This window comes from Mastigoproctus giganteus, chromosome 2 (genome assembly GCF_048544385.1).
Source record: "Mastigoproctus giganteus isolate SK-2022 chromosome 2, ASM4854438v1, whole genome shotgun sequence".
In the NCBI taxonomy this organism is placed as follows: domain Eukaryota; kingdom Metazoa; phylum Arthropoda; class Arachnida; order Uropygi; family Thelyphonidae; genus Mastigoproctus; species Mastigoproctus giganteus.
In genome coordinates this window covers 187817535-187840715 of record NC_143576.1, presented here as the reverse complement: position 1 = coordinate 187840715, position 23181 = coordinate 187817535, and the positions used below count along the sequence as shown (strand labels likewise).

The window sequence follows — 23181 nt, the reverse complement described above, 5'->3', positions numbered from 1 at the left end:
CCATTCTCGAAGTTGCACCACTAAACAAATAAAACCAAAATTTTGTTTAACATCACAAAAATCTGCATTTGCATCATCAGCATGTTTTGGCTAAGATTATAATGTGGAGATGAGACTGCCTTATTTGAGAAATGTCTATCAACTAAAATTTATATCACCAAAATGGAGAAATCCACACCAGGATGTAAAGCTAGCAAAGACAGACTTTTCTTTTAGCTGCAGATTTTAAATTTAAACCTCTTCTTGTCTACCACTCAGAAAATCACAGAGCTCCAAATGGCCTCTTGTGCATCAGGCAATACAGCGGCAATCTTCAAGGCAGAATGTGCTGGCTCCACAGGAGTTAGTTATTGTCGGTGACTCTATTGTCAGGGAGATAGGAAATATATAGTGCAAAAAGGATAGATGGAACAGGATCAGGGTGTGTCTGAAAGGGAGTTGTTGTTTGTTGTTTTGGTTTTTAGGAGCATTAGCAACTAAGGCCATATTGCTCCGGGAATACGCGGTGGTCATTCCCTGACCTTTCCTCATCCTCCGTATTTGGGGGTGACGGGCTCGAACTCCGGTCTAATGAAGAAGCATATGCTACGCACTGTTGCTCCTTCCCACCTGGCTACGGAGGCGCCTTGTCTGAAAGGGACAAAAGTTTATGACATTGTAGAGCAGATATCTTTTAAGGGCACAAAAGGTGATACTGTTATATGCGTTGACACTAATGACATTAAGAGTACGATATCTGCAGATTTACTTAACAAGTTCAGGTAAATGTTAAAAAAAGTCATGAGTTAGGGTTAAATTTGAAAGTGTCTGCATTTCTGCCCAGACACGATACAAGGGAGTATATGATGACAGCCTTGTCAATCAATTCGGCCTTGGAGAGATTGTGCAAGGCTTATGGGGTAGAATTTTTTTCAGCATGGTCTGTGCTTGTTAACAGGAGAGGTTACTTTTACAGTGATGGAATACACTTAAATAGAAAGGGTGCAATTTGCTGATGCTATCAAGGAAGTGTTAGGTAGGTCAGAAAACTGCCAGCTTGGGGGAATTCACAGACTAATAGATAACAGTAGCCACAGGCAGAGATGAAAGTGATTTCTGCAGTTACTTTGGTTATTCTTACTCTTAGTTACTCTTGGTTATTCTTACTCTTAGTTACTCTTGGTTATTCTTACTCTTAGTTACTCTTGGTTATTCTTACTCTTAGTTACTCTTGGTTATTGTTCTTGCCGTATATTTTTCTTCTTTACAAATTCTCTGTACTAGAGGATGAAGGATTTGCGAACACTGATTTTTGTTGAGAAGGAATGGCAGGATTTGTAATTTAAGGTGATCCCAATGTCTGTAGGCTTCTTGTAAACTTCCATAAGTAGCCCTGGGGGATAACCAGGCTTCCCTTCAAGAACGGATTTCCTCTTCATGTTATTAACAGAGCAACAGAAGACATCTCCAAGACTTTCACACAATCACAACCAAGCAGGACAGAAGAACTACCATGTGCATCCCTTATGTACCAACAATCAGTATAAAAATAGCAAAAGAAGCAAGAAAATATGGAACCACCACCTTTTTCAAGAGTTCGGCCTCGATTAAACAGATCCTAAAACAACAGCCCAATAATTCCAGCAATCTTAGAAGACTGTAGGTGTGGAGAATAGTATAGAAGATTCAACTGTAGAATCAAAGAACATAAAAAAGATATAAAATTGGAAGAATCCTAAAATCTTACACAGCTCTACGTGCTTCCAATGTGGTGACACATGACACCACATTTAACAATACTAGTATCCTCTCTACAAATAACCATTACAATAGAAGAAAATTTAAAGAAGCCTTCTTCATAAAAATGTTTGGAGCCTTATAAATTAACAGAAATTAACTGAAGTGGGAGTTACTCAAAGAGGTAACTACCATTAGGGGTAAAGGGAAGGGGTATTGCTTTCGTAAAGGCGACTACAATGGACTGAGACAGTATTTAAATTCTATACAGTGGGATCAACTGATGATATTGCCAACAGCAAATTCAAAATGGGAAGCATTCAAAGAACTTATCGTGGAAGCTACTAGGCTTTACATACCAACTAAGAAATATTGTTCAAGGTTTAGGCCTAAATGGTTGTCAGATGAACTAATGAGGCATATGGCAGAGAAGAAAAATGCATGGGATACATACAAATTAACACGTGACACGGACGCCTATGATAGATACAAGTTGATCTGTAACCAAGTTACAAAGGAGGTTAGGCAGGCGAAGGCAGATTACGAGAGATCCTTGGCAAGGGATGCGAAGAAAAACAGCAAAGAGTTCTTTACTTATGTAAACTCTAGAAGGAAGGGGATGAATCAGATTGGTCCACTTGAGATCGATGGGTCAACTGTTGATGACCCTGCTCGGGTAGCTAACAAACTAAATGAATATTTTGCATCGACATTCACACATGAGGAGTTATTCAGCGAGGGGAATGCCAGAGGTGTATTCAATTCTAGCAGTAAGCTAGAGAATCTTGTAATAACTGAGAGCAAAGTGGAGGAGAAATTGTTGAAGATAAACACAAGAAAGGCACCTGGGGTGGATGGGATCTATCCAGTTATATTAAAGGAGGCAGCAAAGGAGGTAAGCAAACCCTTAGCCATAATTATGAGAGCTTCCTTGGACTCAGGGGAGGTACCCATTGACTGGAGATGTGCAAATGTGACCCCAATTCACAAAGGGGGATCAAAGGCTGACACAAGTAATTATAGACCTGTGAGTTTAACTTCTGTTCCCGGAAAATTAATGGAGGCACTGGTGAAAGAAGCACTGCAGGATCATCTAGACAAGACTTCAGTTATAGCTAGGACACAGCATGGTTTTGTTAAGGGGAAGTCTTGCCTGACCAATTTGATTGGATACTATGATGCAGTCACAAAAGAACTGGATGCAGGGAATAACTTTGATATTATATACTTGGATCTTAGAAAGGCTTTTGATACTGTTGCACATGGAAGACTGCTGCACAAATTGGAGCAGTGTGGCATTGGAGGCAAGTTGCTGCTATGGATAAAGGGGTGGTTGAGGGGGAGAAGACAGAGAGTGGTAATCAATGGACACTGCTCATCGTGGACTAATGTTATTAGTGGAGTCCCTCAGGGTTCAGTATTGGGGCCTTTATTGTTTTCTGTATTTATAAATGATATTGATGATGGTATATCAGGCTTAATGTCCAAGTTTGCAGACGATACGAAGGTTGGCAGGGTTGTCAAGGACACTACTGACACTATGCTGCTGCAACAGGATTTGGAAAGGTTGAGCAGATGGGCTTCGAGGTGGCAAATGAAGTTTAACATTGACAAATGTAAAGTACTACATATGGGAAACAGCAACCCCAGAGCAGCGTATCAACTCTGTGGTACTACACTGACAGTGGTAGAGAATGAAAGGGACCTGGGGGTGGTGGTGCAGGCAGATATGAAGTTCTCTGAGCAGTGCAGACGAGCTGCAAGAGTAGCTCATGGTGTATTGTCAATGATATATAGGAATTTTTCTAGCAGGGATAAGGAGGTGATTATTCCCTTGTATAAGGCAATGGTCAGGCCACACCTAGAGTACTGTATACAGGCCTGGAGGCCTCATTTCAGGAAGGATGTAGAGCTGCTGGAAAGAGTACAGAGAAGGGCAACTAGATTGGTGAATGGGACAAAGGGGTTCTCTTACGAAGAAAGGCTTAAGTTTTGCAAATTACAGTGTCTGGAAACTAGGCACCAGCGGGGTGATCTGATAGAGGTGTACAAAGCCTTGAATGGTTTGAGCATGCTCAATGCTGATGGGATTCTTCCTCTAGCTCAGAAAAATCACCTGAGGGGACATAAATTCAAATTGAGGAAAGACAGATGTAGGATAGATGTGCGGAAATTTGCCTTTACCCAGCGGGTGGTTGGTGGGTGGAAGAGACTTCCATCTCTTGTCGTGGAAGTTGATAGCCTAAATAAGTTTAAGGCTCAGCTGGACAGGTATTTCGAACGAACAGAGGGGTGAAGTGGAAGTGGTTATTTTTATTTATTTATGTTACTTTTTTTTTTTTTTTTTTTTTTGGCTGATGCTGCATAAGCTTGCTTTCTTGCATCAAATGCCTCTACTAATGCTAATGCTAATGCTAAACAAGGAATCAAATTCAACCCTCAATATTTCCACCAAGAAAAATTCGACAAGAAAATAGTCCATATATCTGGAAGAGCAGCCCACACACAATCCTCTCCAGACTCCCAGAACCAGCCTGCGCAACAACCATAGATGATTGGTGTATGAGAGCAAAGTTCACCCCAAGGCTTCCGCTCTTCCGCTCCAACTACTACTGGATCCAGAATAGTAAAACTCGGCATGTTTCTATTAGTCGATAGATTTAATCCCTCACCCATAAATTAACTGTTGGCAGCACCTCTTGCCAGTATGCACATCAGGTTCTGGTAGCATTGGCAAGCAGGAGTCTGACAGCAGGTAAGAATTTAATTTTTATGCATGTTTTCCATATGTATTTACTTATTCTTAATCTCTGTTTTCTAATGTAACCAAAATGGAAATTTAACCTAAAATTCTTTAGACTTAAAATTCACAATTAATAATTATTGGAATATAATTCAAATTTTTTAATATTTTTTTACCCCTAACAGCATGGTCTGATGATGGGTATCGGTAAGATGCATAAAATGTCACCTTAAATGTGGTTTGGGCTATAAGCTTAATAAACTATATTATTAATTTCATGTTTTTCTTGTATAAAAAAAAAAAAAGATCTTTGTAAAGGTCCCTATGTGCATAGCTATTTACAGGAATATGCCTCTTCTCTATTTTAACAAGGTAGGAAAATTGGTTATGAGCCCAGCTGCTTTATGACAAAAATTTTATTGTATAAAAAAGTTGTCAACACTTTGGATACTGCAGATGCTGCTCTGCTAAGGCAATTCATTCTAATTCTTTGATTAGAAGAAATCTGCTCTCATCAATAGACTCATTTTCCTTGGTTATCAATTCTGTTATAAACTTGAAATGTGGGGTCTTCCTTTTTGATCAGTGCAACTGAGGAGGGCATAGTTCAGTTAAAAATTTCAGTCAATCCTGGAGACATAGGAGAGAAAATAAGAAATAAATTTGACAATGTTTTTAAAAAAACTCTGGATTTTATATTTAGATGACTTTGCTAATGGAAATGAACAGGAATTTTCATTTCAAATGGAGGCTTTGAAGGCTCACATTTTTAAATTTAGCCTAGTCATTTCTATCTGGAAAGATCATTCTCAGCTTTTAAAATGATTCCGGATGATAAATGCCATAGATTTACAACATGTTGTTCCACATGTGAGGCGCCTCCGTAGCCAGGTGGGTAGGAGCAGCAGCAGCAGTGCATAGCACGTGCTCTTGATTAGACCGGGGTTCCAGCCCGTGACCATCAAATACGGAGGATGCGGAAAGGTCAGGAAATGACCACTGCATATCCCCGGAGCAATATGGCCTTAGTTGCTAATGCTCCTAAAAACCAAATAACAAACAACAAACATCCACATGTGAGTTGTAATATGATCCTCATCCTAAAACATTTCATTAACAGTTATGTTACTTTTAAATACTGAACAAAAGAAGCTGCAATTCAATTAATTACGATAAACTGATAATAAATGCAAAATGTTAACCGCATATTTTATCCATCTTTTAGTACATGTTATCTGAGCTATATTTTGATCCAAAATTTTGAACACCAGAATATTTTCCACTGGACTACTACAGTAGATAGTAGTCAAGCTGTCATAAAAAATATGTTTAAAAATAATAAAAACATTTTACAAGAAGTTTTTTTCTTTATCCAAATAATTATTCAAAGCATTCATAAAAGTGATTTATGAGAATTACAAATCCCATTAATAGATAGCAAATAATAATCTTTTGATAAAGTTTTCATGAAAAATATACTTCTAAATCATAAAAACTCAAAAATAATTTAACAGTTTGAGAACAGCCCCCTTCTTTCTATAAAAAATGACAACTTTAATGTCTACAAAGTAGATAACCAAAGAAATACAAATACAGTTAAAATTAAAATATTTCTGTGGTTATCCATTTCATAGACTTTATTTAACTCTGTACTAGTTGCACAAAATGCAAAATTCCTTTGTGCCATGAAAATTTGAAATTTCAATAATTTCAATCTTTTCTGAACACAAATATGAAAAATCCATGCTCTATATTTAAAACATATTTTTACTTAATTTTTTAAAATGAAAACTCACTTTAGACCTGTTGGAGAGTGAATGTAAATTTTAAAACCTAACCCTTCAAATTATTCTTTGATTCAAGGAGAGCATGACACTAACAGTAGCACTTGCGGCATGAACCGTGGTGTATAAACAGTTTGATTCCAGACGATGCATCAATGTCATGAAGCCAGAGAGTGTTACTGACTGGAGGAAAGCATGCTGCAGTGAAGTGAAATTACTGTCAATATCTCTTTGCAAGACGTGCCAATCAACACATGCAGATAATTAGGTTAAATTTAATTGTGAAGTTTTACTAAGTGTGTGATAATTAACAGACATTTCTAGAATTTCTGTGACCAATTCAAAGAAACCATTTTCAACAACAGGTATCTGGAGTTTCAACTGTAAGGACAGAGTAGATGAAGCACAAATCACTGTAAGATGCATGAAGTTGAAATGACCCCGAACAACAAATAAAGGGATAAAACTGTTATATTTATCACACTGATATTTATTAATTATTTCTGACCAGTTATACACCTGTGTAATCACCAACAAAACAAAATTAGAAATTATTCCAAATGTTTGTCAGCACGATCATGATTTACAAAGGAGAAAATTAGAGCACAATTCCCCCCCCCCAATTAATCTGTCAAAAATGCCTCACAGAAACTTTCAATTGTTTTTTTACCTAGACAACAGGTTAAAAAACAATAGAAAGAAGTGATCTTGGTGCTTATGATATTCAAGATCAGTACAAGTGCTCCTCAAACTTATTGTGCATGAAATATTAAATTTCCTAGGAAATTTAATATTTTAGATACCTCAGTTAAAAAATATATATTTGAATACACTCTTCAGTCAAAACATAATGACTATCCCCATGTTTTAGCAACTGGCCATTAATTCCCAAATGGTGACACATGTTGCAGTAAGAGCCAGTAAATGTGATACTACAGGTTTGTATCAATACAGGCAATATACTTGATCAGATGGACTTTGGAAAGGGATGATTCAGGGTGCTGGTTGAAGGTTAGCAGTATTGCTGATAATGCAAATCATGGGGGTTCTTTGCAGTGCTGTACTTAAGGTGTTCCATGTGCTATCAAGAGTGAATGGGCAGTGGACAGAGTAGTGGTTGTCAGGCCAATGATGTGCATCCAGACCTTATCTATAGTTATAGTAAACATGGCTGTTCTACCTTGTGTGAGCTGATATGGAAAATAGATGGAAAAAAATTTTTATAGTTTAAGTGTAATGAACTGTTTAACCTTTTGAATAATATGTACCTAATCATGCTGGATATTTAATGTTTTGTTTAGTATTAGTAGTGGAAAATTGTGCAAGGAAGCAAGATTATACATCATTAGTCAAAAAAAAAAAAAAACCCCATGTTCATTACCTCTAATAATTTGTGTAATTCTTCCTTTAATTTCTTCAAACTATCCAATTCAACAACAGCAAATAAAAATTTGTTCTACCAATCAATTACTATTTGAGTAGTAAGTCATCCAATTAGAGAAGCTACTTAAAATTGATTTAATTGAATATACACTATACTTACCACCATATGACATTAATCTACCAACCCTTGAGGCAGGAACTTTCCGTTCTCTTGAACGCTCATTTAACTAAACAGAAAAACAATTTTTATAAAATTTAATAATACATTACCAGTTAAAATTGGGAACAATAGATTTACTGTTACTTTACAGTAGTAGTATTACGTACTGGTACTGTTAAGTAACTCTCCTATATACTTTTTTTATGTGACTCTACTATTTTTCCTGTAATTGGTGACAAGAGGTGAGTGTAAGATTGCTCAGAAACAATTTTCCAATATTTTTTTTCTTAGAAGTAGAGCAAAAGAAGATAAATATATAATATCACGTGAGCATTAATAATACCATTATAAACTGTAATCATCAGGAATTAAAATACTTGTGTCATGATAAAAGTAACTATATTGATTCTGTAGCCACTTCTTTTACAAAGTACACTGAGATGAGAACGAAAAAGAAACTCTTATTGTATGTTACATGTGACCAAGGACAGTTGGATAGGTTTGAGATGTTATGCTTTTTCAGCAGCCAAATTCAAAATAAAACCATTTTTAATGTCACAAGTATCTATCTATCTATCTATCTACTAAAATGTACTCCACATGGATCGGACACATGCTTTTGAGCTCCCGCCCCTTTGCCCCTTTTTGATGTTTGTCTGCGAGAACCCTCAGTCAAGACTTATATTGTTCGATTCCTCTTCGGAGGAGCTTTCGAGTAATAATAATTTTGTGTGTGTAGATTTAGCGGAGTTTGAGTTAGGTTACAATTTAATTTTTAACTTTAGCCATGGAAAGCTGGACATTCCAGTAACGGCTTATTCCACCCACCCATTCCATTAATTGCCTCCAGCTATGGCCAGCGAAGGTCAAACAACCACAGCAATGGAACCTACAGCTACTGCCAGCAGTGTCTTGGTCACTTTGGAAGCCACACCCTGTGAAAACAGGTGAATACCTCAAGCTCCAAAAGGTCAGTAACTGTTAATACTTATGCAAATGCCATATCTAATGGATTATGCTTGACGCCAGCAAAAACCCCTCTCTCGCGACCAACAATAGTACATACGCGGTTGAACAACTGCGTATGTACTATTGTTGGTTCAGTAATAGTGGTTGCTTCATTCTTACAAATGAAGCAACCACTATTACTTCCTGGGAAAATGGAATAGTAATCTTCGCTACCAAGGAAAACACCCCCTTACAGCAGTACCTTACAGCAATTGCGAAGAAAGTACCACTGAAAAATATCACTCATGCATCCCGTGTGGCGGGAGCTGTGCAGGTGTATTTCAGCCACCCCTCATGGGTGCAAACTATCCTGCAAAATGGAATAGACATTGGTCTTCATCACCTGGAAGCAGTGCCAATTGCCTTAGCACCAACAAAAGTTATAATTTCAAACGTCCCACCTGAAATTCCTCATCAATTTCTGAGAGGAATTTTATCCAAATACGGATCCGTTACCGGGAAAATACGCACACTCTCTGCAGCAACCATGAAACCGGAATTTTTGCATATAAAAAGCTTCCGCAGGCAAGCACTTATGCACTTTGCCAACAATGACGCAGCAAACATCCCAAAACTTCAACGCTGATCTAAACGGAATCATTTACACCTTCTATACCTCCATTCCCTCACAATGTTTCTTCTGCCACGAAGAGGGTCACATCAGGAAAAACTGCCTGCATATCTCTAACTCTTCTGAAAGTAATATCGAAATTCAGGTGGCACCAACCTGGGTCAGGCCAGATGCACAAAGCGAGCTGACTGTTGGAGATAATGGGGATGCTGAAGAAACTGTCAAACAGTCTGAGATGCTTCCATACCAAACTCTTCAGAAAAAGAAAATTCAAAGACCAGAGAAGACCAGGACGCAATCTCTTCAGGAGACCGACCAACCGAAACAAGAGTTTTATCTCGGAATCAACCCCCAAGGCAGACCACGTCCAAAGTCACAAAACAGAAGAAGAAGACAATGCACATGGCAGCAGGAAAAGAGTAAACCGCTAAAAAAAACAACAGGAGCGACAAAAATAAATACAGAACACCACAGAAGACAAACGGTCAGATCTCAAATAAGTCCATCATACCACCAAGTATGGAAATAAATAAACAGCTACAAACCACTCACGACCCAAATGAAGAAGAACCCGAATTTCTGGGAACTGAAGAAGAGACCAACTGTGATTCTCGCGATTCAAGTGCTTCAGAGGACGAGGAAAGCGATTTTCCTTACACCAAAGGTCCCTTAACTGTGGAAAAACTACGCTCCTTTCTATGGGAAGTACGCAGCTCCCTACAGAAGCTGGTGACAGCTCTGAAGTTCAGCTCTAACATACCCAAGCTGATCTCACAACTTACAGATCTGCGTTCCAAATTAAAAGGAAAAAAGGACAGGGCAGATGTAAATAGATCCAAGCGCCTGTACTACTTGATTAATGGGCTCGAACAGCAATACCATCAATCAGGATGTTAACCGCCCCAAAACTTGCAAAACCCTTACCTTTATTCCTGCAGATAATGCTGACACTTAGCATGCTATCACTTAATGCAAGAGGATGCCCCTTCACCAGGTCCAACGACATCATGCCGACCTACTCTTCCTACAAGAAATAAATATTAAAATAGACACAAGGCCATCCTTGAAATGGACAGATTGGCCATATGTATTCCATCATTCTCCAACACAACAACATCATGGAGCAGGAGTGAGTATCGGCCTTCATCATAAGTCTGCCTGTAAGCTCAATGTGATAGCAGAGATCGCTGGCTACGCAATCTATGCCCGCCTGGATACACCCCAGAAGGAAACCTTGCACCTTTTTAACATCTACATGCCACAGCAGGACAGACTTGCTATTCAAATAACCAACTTCATACAAAGCCACCTCTCTACTATAGATCAAGAACATATCATTCTTGCTGGCGACTTCAACTGCACTCTTGACCCAGAAATGGACAGAGCACGATGCACTGAGCACCGCACAACGTTAATCAACAACCTGCAGGCATTGATAAACAACAATGAACTGGTCGACGTATTTAGACACCAGCACCCAAAAGAAAAGTCTTACACCTGGAGATCAGCAAATACAGCATCTGAAAGACTACCTTACCAAGCCCGACTGGACAGAAGCATCATACATTTGCCATCTCATATCTCAGACCACTCCTTTATCAAACTACAGCTCTCCTTCTCACCCAATCACTACAAAAGTGGAGGTGCTTATTGGATGTTCAACAATAGCCTTCTTCAAGACAAGGAATACATCTCTAAGCTGCAAGACCTAATATCCAATCTTGCCCAATCCAAACACAGATTGGAACCCATGAACACATGGTGACCTAGATTTAAAAGTCAACTGAAATCATTCTCGCAAACCTACAGCCATCAGAAAAGTCAACAAAAGCGTAATAACCTCTATCAACTTGAGCAAAGGCTGAAAAATCTCCCATCTGATAGACCCATCAGTCAGCACTACAAGCCATACAAACCCACTTAGAACACTCTGCAAAAGGCGGCCTACTCAGATCGAGATACACCCACATAAATCTATCCGATGCCCCAACCAAATACTTTTTCTCATTAGAACGCAGACATCACAAATCAATCATCATCACTGCCATTCAGCTGCAAGACGGAAACATCACTGAAGACCCAGAGGAAATCTTTTCTGAAGTAACAAGATTTTATAGAGAAATTTACAGTTCTCAAGAAACCTCCACAAAGGCAACCAAGGAAATCCTCTCAGGATTTAAAAAAAATCTCCCATACGGCCCATGCAGTATGGAGAAACAAATCATCCTACAAGAACTAACAGCAGCATGCAAAGCCCTTTCCAAAAATAAATCACCAGGTCTGGATGGACTGACTTCTGAATTCTTCCAAACGTTTTGGGATCATCTCGGAGTGCTACTCTTTCGAATGCTTGAAGAAGCTCAGTCCCATGGACTACCAGTTTCGGTCACCACCTCTGTCGCTTGACTGATTCCCAAGAAAGGAGATCGCACCAATCTACAAAACTGGCACCTGATTTCCTTAATGAATACGGACTGTAAAATCATTTCCAAAACCATCGCCAATAGATTAAAAACCACTCTCCCTGATATCATTGATCACCAACAAACATACTCAGTACCTGGAAAATCGATTCACGACAATCTATATCTGATCCGAGACCTCCTCTCCACTGCAAACAGCCAAAGAGAATTCCTAGCACTAATTATCCTTGACCAGGAAAAGGCATTCGACAGCGTTGAATGCAGCTACCTATTTCAGAACTTGAAAGCCTTTGGATATGGACCCCCTACATCTTCAGAACAATCCATCTGCTATACAAGGAAGCCAAATTCTGCCTGAAACTGAACAACCAGCTCACCTGCCACTTTCTGTATTACAGAGGGATAAAACAAGGCTGCCCACTCTCTGGAAAACTCTACGCAATTGCCATAGAACCATTCCTTAATAAAACTGCCACCAGTATACAATCCCGATGAACGCTGCTACCAGAACCCCACCTAAATATAACCTACTCAGCATATGCAGATGACGTCACAATTGCAATACGCCACAAGAGCGAATTTGAAGTCATTCAAAAGGCTCATGATCTCTACGCTCAAGCATCAGGCGCAAAACTCAACAACTGTAAGACCAGCAGTCTATGGGCTGGCAACTGGAAAACTAGAACCGACTCCCCCATCCAATGCACATGGTCCAGTGAGGGACAGAAATACCTAGGTGTGTACCTCGGTAATACCCTCCTTTTCTCCAAGAAGAACTGGCCCAAATTGCTGAGTTGTTTCAACAAAGTACTCGGGAAATGGAGAAGCGTGTGCGCCACATCTTTGCTGAGAGGGAGAGTGCTTGTGGTCAATCATATGGCGGCAAGCGTTCTCTGGCACACTTTCAAAATTCTCACGCCACCTGTTGACTTCCTCCGCCAAATCCAGGCATCTGTCAGAAGCTTCCTTTGGAACAAAACCAACTGGATGTCCTGCTCCAAACTTAGCCAGCCACTTACTCATGGGGGTCAAAGGTTGGTCTCTCTTGACGACAAAATCGCAGCATTCCGGATCACCTTTCTTCTTAAGACGCTGCAAACAAAATACCCATATTCCGACACTATGGATAAACTACTAGCAACAGCCACTAGAGGACTATCTCTTTCAACAATATTGAGAATGGATATGGCACCACTCAAACTACTGCCATTTTATAAAGATGCACTGTATTGCTGTAAAAAGCTAAACCTTCACCATAATCTTGAGAGAACATCCCTTCCTGGAATACTTTCAGAACCGCTCTTCTACAATAAAAGAATAATAGACCCTGCAAATGATGATATTCTCTTCTTTCCTACATGGAACTGGGCAGGAATAAGAACCATAGGCGACCTCCTGACACCAAGCCTTGAATGGAAAGGATCAGAAGGTTTGCCCATTAAAACCATAAATGCAAAGCAGCAACACAGACATCTAAAATCAGCGATCACACAAGCTCTTCCAGACATCACTACAACTAAAGGGATTGAAAATGTTGCTGGATCCTCGCCTACACCAACCTTCGTCATCACATCACCAGAAGACACGGTACCTCTGTCTCCTGCACCCTCCAGAAAAGTCTATCAGCTAATCACGTCTCACCATACGACCACGATTTTCCCGTCATCCACCTGCCAAGCTGTCCCTGCACCCCTCTCCACTCACCACGAGCCACCATCTAACTTTCAGTGGAACCTTCCGTACAAGACGAAATGTTCCAAGTCGGATGCAGACATCCAGTGGAGACTATGGCATAACATCCTTCCCATCCCAGTCAAGCTACAAATCTTCAGGTTACGCTCCTCAAACTACTGCCTCTTCTGTGCCACTCCAGGTACCCTGGAACACACATACCTGGCATGCCCTGTGAACAATGAACTTGTCAAATACGCTTTGGATGCAGCAAAGCTTGCCTGCACCATGCCCACACTCTGGAGGACTACTGGTACCTGCTTCACTCTGAGCAGACAGCACACACCACCTGCAACTTCCTATTCATTGCGGCCAAGTCCGTCATTTACAACTTCTACTTGAAGCACACAAGAAGCAGTGACGACGTGCCTCCTGTCGACACATTGGCGCAACATCTGAAGTGAAGCCTATGGAGGAAGTTGCAGAGCAGACTTCTACTCGAATTCCACTGCAAAAGACCAGAAACTGTGGATCATGTTAACAGTGAATGGAACAGTGGCAGCCACCTCTTCACCATCACTGAACCGTCCATCACCTTCAATGTGTGAAATATAAGACTGATCCAATGCCAAGAAACTGTTTTCTTAATTCCTGAAATTGAAATGTTTAAACGTTTGCATTTCTTTCTAAAAAGTTCCTTATTTTTCCTTTTTTTTTGCTTTTGTACATAGAATGTAAATAGTTGTTGAAAATTTATCTACTGTTCACGTTTTAAATAAAAAAAAAAAAACATCCATCCTATGTTCCTGCTCTGTAGGAACTTGTAAAAAATTACATGAAATGTTATTTCTCTCATGATTACACCTAGGAAAAATTGTCTAAAGAGAGGAAGCCAAGAGAATAAAAAAAAAATACCCTGCAAAGTCTGAAACAATTTATTTATTATTAATGCTTTATGTAAAATGTAAATCATACAATGTTAATTTACACAATATATGTATTTTAAATAGTTATCAATACAATGGGATATTAATCACCCAAAATAACTGGGGCCTGACCAAATAGGATAACTGGTTTGTTCAAATAATCAATTTCCTAGATAAAAATAAGGAGATAATTTTAAAACTGACTCCTCATTTTTTTTTAAATGTCCAAAATTATTAATATTTCCTTCTTCATTCAGTTGAAAAACTGATGCTATCACAACACCTTTTGTATCACTAACTATGTCACCAAGATCTTGTGTCCCAGTCAGGAGGAATTCAGGAATAGTTCTGGATCTTTTTTGCCATCTCTGGATCCCATTCTTATGCCTTCACACTTTTAATGATATATTCCAAAACATTTGTTAATCTTGTTGCCAGTCATTCGATCTTGTATTTAGAAAATATTACCATTCTGTAAGTCATCTCACAATCACTGCTAAAAACCTGATGCAACTAATGAATATATGTAAAACATTTCACTTATAATTGATGTGACCTCATTTTTATTGTCCTTTGCCTTGTCTTACATTATTCTTCTTTTATGCTCATTCTCTCATTTGACATTTCTCTTCTTCATTACTTCACCACTGCTCTGCCTAATGGCACATATCTCTGCATGCTTATATATAAACCTGCCATTTTTATATTTCAGATTGATGAAAAGCACAGCAGTTATTCGAAGGGCTTCTGTGATACTTTACATTTTTGTGCTTTTATTGCATTTTACAGTTTTGTGTTTTTATTTGTTTTATTATATTATTGCATTTTCATGGTTTACTATGCCTTTATATTTTTATTTTATTAAATGTTTTACATATAATCAAAAGTTGCAACATGTTTGCAATTATGGTCTTTTTTTGGTTATCACAGGATTTTTAGAGAAGTCATAACTTCCCCTGCAGATATATATACACAATAACATAATATACTACCTATCCTAACTTTGACTAGAATGCATATATGATGTAGTCTGCTAAGTTTTTAATATTTTTGTGTTTAATACAATTGTAAATAATCAACAACTGTAGCTACTCACTGTTAACAATTAAACAAAATTTGTTAAAATAGTGTTTTCAATATTAAATGTTATTTCAGCTCAGCTTTAATTTAATTTCTTATATTTTGTTTGGTTTTAGAATTTCTTAAATCTCACTCTACCTTTTAAATTTACTTCTTTTTTTTTAATGCCTTATAATAGAATTCCGAAATTAAATCCAAAAATGTAGCTAATTAGGCAATATTTTAATATATTAATTTTATTAAGTGTGAGTAATTATTCATTCACTCATTTAAGCATTCATCAAGGGACTAAAATTTTTCAATCACATATAGAAGTGAGTTTTTAATTTTAATTTTATAGGATTATTTTCATCAAAAAGTCATTCAGTGAGAATTAATTTGGTATACATTAAATTTTGAAATACATGTGTATTTTCTTATATATTTCTTTTTTTTTTTCAGTAATCTACAGAAAATACACAAATGAATGCACTTGACCAAGTTAACTAAAATTGATCTACATGTTTATAGTACAATTTGTATTTTAATATGTTTGCTGCTATGTGTATGCTGCACTTTTTGGAATGTTGAGAAATAACAGCATTCCGAAAATTTATAAATAAAAGTGAACATTTTTAGTTATAAGTTATAATTTTAGTTATAAGCATTGTAAATCAGAACAAAACTCAAATCATTTTATAAAAGGTTTATTCTATGTACCGAAACTAACTTCAACACAAGCAAAAAAGAAACTAAAGTATACCAAGCCATAAAAAAACAAAACAAAACAACATAATCAGTGCACTGATAGAATCAAGCAGTTCATTTCATGTGCCTTTCCTTTTAGACCAAATGTATATTGACTGCTTTAAAATGACCACCTATATGCAAAACAGCACTCAAGGTACTGTAAAGTGTGTTAGTTGTCTGACGGCACCAGGGGTTTTCCCCATCTCTGCCTTGTGTGGTCTGTTTATATGACACAGATTCTGTGGAGGCCAGAGATTTAAAAAGTGTGTGGGGAGTGGTTTGTTGTGTAGTATTATATTCTGTTGTTTCTCTGAGCATTTAGCTGCTAGGTCCCTACTTGGGACCCACAGTTGCCCACACTTTGCCATGAGGAGGCAGGTCAGGCACCCAGTAGATTATTTAAGTAGTGCTGAAGTGGGATTTACTCAAAGAGGTAACTACCATCAGGGGTAAAGGGAAGAGTTATTGCTTTCGTAAAGGCGACTACGATGGTCTGAGACAGTATTTAAATTCTATACAGTGGGACCAACTGATGATGTTACCAACAGCAAATACAAAATGGGAAGCATTCAAAGAACTTATCTTGGAAACTACTAGGCTTTACATAAAAAAAAGTAAAGTGCAGCCATTATCAACCCACTACAGGATGGAAGCCTCCTGAACAATTCATGCTGAGGGAAATGGACCATAATCTGCCACGCTGGTCCAGTGCGGGTTGGCAGATCGACCGTATTCAGCAGTCAGGGGCTTGAACCATGGTCTACTCAAAGAGCATGTGCTACTGCACTCCCGCTCCTGACCACTAGGCTACGGAGGCCGCTAGGCTTTACATACCAACTAACAAATATTGTTCAAGGTTTAGGCCTAAATGGATGTCAGATGAACTAATTAGATATGCGGCAGAGAAGAAAAATGCATGGGATACATATAAATTAACATGTGACACAAAAGCCTATGATAGATATAAGTTGATCTGTAACCAAGTTACAAAGGAGGTTAGGCAGGCGAAGGCAGATTACGAGAAATCTTTGGCAAAGGATGCAAAGAAAAACAGCAAAGAGTTCTTTACTTATGTAAACTCTAGAAGGAAGGGGATGAATCAGATTGGTCCAATTGATATCGATGGTTCAACTGTTGATGATCCTGCTCAGGTAGCTAACAAACTATATGAATATTTGCATCGACATTCACACATGAGCAGTTATTCAGCGAGGGGAATTCCAGCGGTGTATTCAACTCTGACAGTAAGCTAGATAATCTTGTAATAAAAGAGAGTAAAGAGGAGGAGAAATTGTTGAAGATAAACACAAGAAAGGCACCTGGGGTGTATGGGATCTATCCATTTATATTAAAGGAGGCAGCAAAGGAAGTAAGCATACCCTTAGCCATAATTATGAGAGCTTGCTTGAACTCAGGGGAGGTGCCCATAGACTGGAGATGTGCAAATGTGACCCCAATTCACAAAGGAGGATCAAAGGCTGAAAAAATTATTATAGACCTGTGAGTTTAACTTCTGTTCCAGGAAAATTAATGGAGGCACTGGTTAAAGAAGCACTGCAGGTTCATCTAGACAAGACTTCAGTTATAGCTCGGACACAGCATGGTTTTGTTAAGGGAAAGTCTTGCCTGACCAATTTGATTGGATACTATGATGCAGTCACAAAAGAACTGGTTGCAGGGAATAACTTTGATATTATATACTTGGATCTTAGAAAGGCCTTTGATACTGTTGCACATGGAAGACTGCTGCACAAATTGGAGAAGTGTGGCACTGGAGGCAAACTGCTGCTATGGATAAAGGGTAGTTGAGGGGGAGAAGACAGAGAGTGGTAATCAATGGACACTGCTCATCGTGGGCTAATGTTTTAGCATTAGCATTAGTAGAGGCATATGATGCAAGAAAGCAAGCTTATTCAGCATCAGCCAAAAAAAAAAAAAAAACACCACTCCCATTTCACCCCTCCATATGTTTGAAATACCTGTCCAGCTGAGCCTTAAATTTGTTTAGGCTATCAACTTCAACAACAAGTGATGGAAGTCTGTTCCACCAACCAACTACCCGCTGGCTAAAGGCAAATTTCCGCACATCTGTCCTACATCTGTCTTTCCTCAATTTGAATTTATGCCCCCTCAGGTGATTATTCTGAGCAAGAGGAAGAATCCCATCGGCATTGAGCATGTTCAAACCATTGAAGGCCTTATACAGCTCTATAAGGTCACCTCGCTGGTGCCTAGTTTCCAGACTGTAATTTGCAAAACTTAAGCCTTTCTTCGTAAGAACAACCCTTTGTTCCATTCACTCATCTTGTTGCCCTTCTCTGTACTCGTTCCAGCAGCTCTACATCCTTCTTGCAATGAGGCCTCCAGACCTGTATACAGTACTCAAGGTTTGGCCTGACCATTGCCCAAGGGAATAATCACCTCCCTATCCCTTTTAGAAAAATTCCTGTATATCATTGACAAGACAACATGAGCTACTCTTGCAGCTCGTCTGCACTGCTCAGAGAACTTCATATCTGCCTGCACAACCACCCCCAGGTCCCTTTCATTCTCTACCACTGTCAGTGTAGTACCGCAGAGTTGATACGTTGCTCTGGGGTTACTGTTTCCCATATGTAGTACTTTACATTTGTCAATGTTAAACTTCATTTGCCACCTCTCAGCCCATCTGCTCAACCTTTCCAGATAATGTTGCAGCAGCATAGCATCAGTAGTGTCTTTAACAACCCTGCCAATCTTTGTATCATCTGCAAACTTGGACATTAAGCTTGATATACCATCATCAATATCATTTATAAATACAGAAAACAACAACAGACCCAACACTGAACCCTGAGGAACTCCACTAATAAGATTAGTCCACGTAGAGCAGTGTCCATTGATTACCACACTCTGTCTTCTCTCCCTCAACTACCCCTTTATCCATAGCAGCAATTTGCCTCCAATGCCACACTGCTCCAATTTGTGCAGCAGTCTTCCATGTGCAACAGTATCAAAAGCCTTTCTAAGATCCAAATATATAATATCAAATTTATTCCCTGCATCCAGTTCTTTTGTGACTACATCATAGTATCAAATCAAATTGGTCAGGCAAGACCTTCCCTTAACAAAACCATGCTGTGTCTGAGCTATAACTGAATTCTTGTCTAGATGATCCTGCAGTGCTTTTTTAACCAGGGCCTCCATTAATTTTCCTGGAACAGAAGTTAAACTAACAGGTTTATAATTACTTGTGTCAGCCTTTGATCCTCCTTTGTGAATTGGGGTTACATTTGCACATCTCCTGTCTAGGGGGTACCTCCCCTGAGTTCAAAGAAGCTCTCATAATTCCTTTGCTGCCTCCTTTAATATAACTGGATAGATCCCATCCACCCCAGGTGCCTTTTTTATGTTTATCCTCAACAATTTCTCCTCCACTTTCCTCTCAGTTATTACAAAATCATCTAGTTCACTGTCAATGTTTACTTCACCTACGACATTCCCCTTCCTAAATAACTCCTCATGTGTGAATGTAGATGCAAAATACTCGTTTAGTTTGTTAGCCACCTGAGCAGGATCCTCAATTGTTGAACCATTAATATCCAGTGGACCAATCTGATTTATCCCTTTCCTTCTTGAGTTTAAGTAGGTAAAGAACTCTTTTCTGTTTTTCCTTTGCATCCTTTGCCAAGGATTTCTGATAATCTGCCTTTGCCTGCCTAATCTACTTTGTGACTTGGTTACAGACCAACTTATATCTATCATAGGCTTCCATGTCACCCATTAATTTGTATGTATCCCATGCATTTTTCTTCTCTGCCATATGTCTCATTAGTTCACATGATATCCATTTAGGCCTGAATCTTGAACAATATTTCTTAGTTGGTATGTAAAGCCTGGTAGTTTCCAAGATTAGTTCTTTGAATGCTTCCCATTTTGAATTTGCTGTTGGTAACATCATCAGTTGGTCCCACTGTATAGAATTTAAATACTGTCTCAGACCATCATAGTCGCCTTTACGAAAGCAAAAACCCTTCCCTTTGTCTCTGATGGTAGTTACCTCCTTGAATAAATCTCACTTCAGCACACTGTGATCACTGCCACATAGTGGTTCCTGTATCTGCAGATTCTTAATGCATGAAGAATCACTACTGATAATCAGATCAGGAGTATTGCTCCCTCTAGTTGCCTCCCGAACATGCTGATGTAGAAAACAATCATCCAATAAATCCACAAAAGCCTTGCTAGTGTGTGAGTGACCAACACACAAATTCCAGTCAATATCTGGGAAATTAAAATCCAACCTTATAGACTCTCTGATTTACTGGCCCACTCTATTTCCCTGTACAGTATCTTATTATACTCATCAGAGTCATTAGGCCTATAGCACACTCCTACTCTCAATTTTGATTTCCCTATGCTTATGTCACAACAAACTGACTTGACACTGTCCTGTCCATCAACGTCGACTGGCTTCACTTCCTTGGATTTTATGTGTTTCTTAACTAATAGCATAACCCCTCCTCCTCCTCTCCTGTCCTGTCTATCCCTTTGTACACATTGTATTCCCGAAATTCCAGTTCTGCATTCCTTATATCTGTGTGACACCAAGTGTCTGATATCCCAACAATATCTGCCTTTGACGTTTTGAGCAAAACCTCAAATTCATCAAATTTATTTTCCAAACTCCTAGCATTGGTGTACATGCAAGTATACATGCACCTGTTCTTATTCTTAGCTGCCCTAACACAACCCATGTGTTTACTTGTTCCGCGATGACTCCCAGCAGTCTCTGAAATATCCTGTATCTTGTTTTCCAGGCTGCTGCTCATTCCAATAGAAGCAGTGCAAGAATCACTTTCAACTCTGCCAGTGGCTACTGTTAATGTATTAGTCCTTGTATCCCCCCAAACTAGCAGTTTTCCTACCCACCTAACACTGCCTCGACAGCATCAGCAAATATTCTTGCACCCTTTCTATTTAAGTGTATCCTATCCTTGTAAAAGCAGTTTCTCCTGTTAACAAGTACAGACCAGGCTGAAAAAAATTCTATCCATTGAGCCTTGCACAAAGTTTCCAGGGCCGAATTGATCGACAAGGCTCTCATCATATCCTTGTAAAAGCAGTTTCTCCTGTTAACAAGTACAGACCAGGCTGAAAAAAATTCTATCCATTGAGCGTTGCACAAAGTTTCCAGGGCCGAATTGATCGACAAGGCTCTCATCATATACTCCCTCCTATCATGTCTGGGTAGAATTGCAGACACTTTCAAATTCAACCCTACTTCACGGCTTTTTTTCAACAGTGACCTGTACTTTTTAAGTAATTCTGCCGGTCTCCTACTCTTGATATCATTAGTGCCAACGTGTACAACTATATCACCTTTTGTGCCCTTAAAAGATGATATCCGCTCTACAACGCCATCAACCTTTGCCTCTGGCAGACATGCCCTGGTCCTGTTCCACCTATCCTTTTTACAAAGCATGTTCCCCGTTTCCCTGACAATAGAGTCACCAACAACTACTAGTTCCTGTGGGACGGCACATTCTGCCTAGGGGGTTGCCTCTGTGTTGCGTGATGACCAATTGCAAGCTCTGGCGTTGATGTGGGCAGCTGAGAGCTTGATGGGCCCCTCAATTTATATCCTTCGAGGGCATCCACCCTGTCCTTCAAGCTCTCATATAGGCCCACAACAACGTTGAGTTGTTGCCTGATTTCCTTACACTCCTTACATCGCACACACACAAAGTCATCCCCCATGGCAGTATCATGTCCCGTACCCGATTGCTCCGCAAACGTCAAGCAAGCAGTGCATTTTAAAAGGCTGTGATTCGGAGGGCAACTGCCCCCCTCAGTTCTCCCCTGAGCCACAGCACTCCCATTAGTTTGAGCCTTTTGCTTTGCTAAATGTTAAATGTTATTAGTGGAGTCCCTCAGGGTTCAGTGTTGGGTCCATTATTGTTTTCTGAATTTATAAATAATATTGATGATGGCATATCAAGCTTATTGTCCAAGATTAAGGCAGGGTTGTTAAGGACACTATTGACGCTATGCTGCTGCAGCAGGATCTGGAAAGGTTGAGCAGATGGGCCGAGAGGTGGCGAATGAAGTTTAACATTGACAAATGTAAAGTATTACATATGGGAAACAGCAACCCCAGAGCAACGTATCAACTCTGTGGTACTACACTGACAGTGGTAGAGAATGAAAAGGACCTGGGGGTAATTGTGCAGGCAGATATGAAGTTCTCTGAGCAGTGCAGATGGGCTGCAAGAGTAGCTCATGGTGTCTTGTCAATGATATACAGGAATTTTTATAGCAGGGATAAGGAGGTGATTATTCCCTTGTATAAGGCAATGGTCAGGCCACACCTTGAGTACTCTATACAGGTCTGGAGGCCTCATTTCAAGAAGGATGTAGAGCTGCTGGAATGAGTACAGAGAAGGGCAACAAGATGAGTGAATGGAACAAAGGGTTGTTCTTATGAAGAAAGGCTTAAGTTTTGCAAATTACAGTGTCTGGAGACTAGGCACCTGTGAGGTGATCTGATTGAGGTGTATAAAGCCTTGAATGGTTTGAGCATGCTCAATGCTGATGGGATTCTTCCTCTTGCTCAGAATAATCACCTGAGAGGGCATAAATTCAAATTGAGGAAAGACAGATGTAGGATAGTTGTGCGGAAATTTGCATTTAGCCAGCAAGTAGTTGGTTGGTGGAACAGACTTCCATCGCTTGTTGTGGAGGTTGATAGCCTAAATAAATTTAAGGCTCAGCTGAACAGGTATTTCGAACGAACGGAGGGGTGAAGTGGAAGTGTTTTTTTTTTTTTTTTGGCTGATGCTGCATAAGCTTGTTTTCTTGCATCATATGCCTCTACTAATGCTAATGCTAAAGTATTCTGGCAGGTCCCACCACCTAATTTCCAAGGATCTCAGTGGCAAGACCTATATATATAGTGAACACTAGAATTTAGAAAGGTTGTAAGAGGTTTATGAGAAAGCATAGAAT

At 39.3% G+C, this 23181-nt stretch overlaps 1 protein-coding gene across 3 annotated transcripts in view; it reads right to left on the bottom strand.

Annotated features, from left to right (window-relative positions):
- The window catches only part of Coq8 (ubiquinone biosynthesis protein COQ8, mitochondrial), a 214755-nt gene that overhangs the window by 133164 nt on the left and 58410 nt on the right, over positions 1-23181 (bottom strand). For all 3 annotated transcript variants that reach the window (XM_090368857.1, XM_090368860.1, XM_090368858.1), the window contains exon 4: positions 7787-7853. In XM_090368857.1, coding sequence (XP_090224983.1) covers positions 7787-7853 — 67 coding nt within the window. The remainder of the gene's footprint in view (positions 1-7786; positions 7854-23181) is intronic.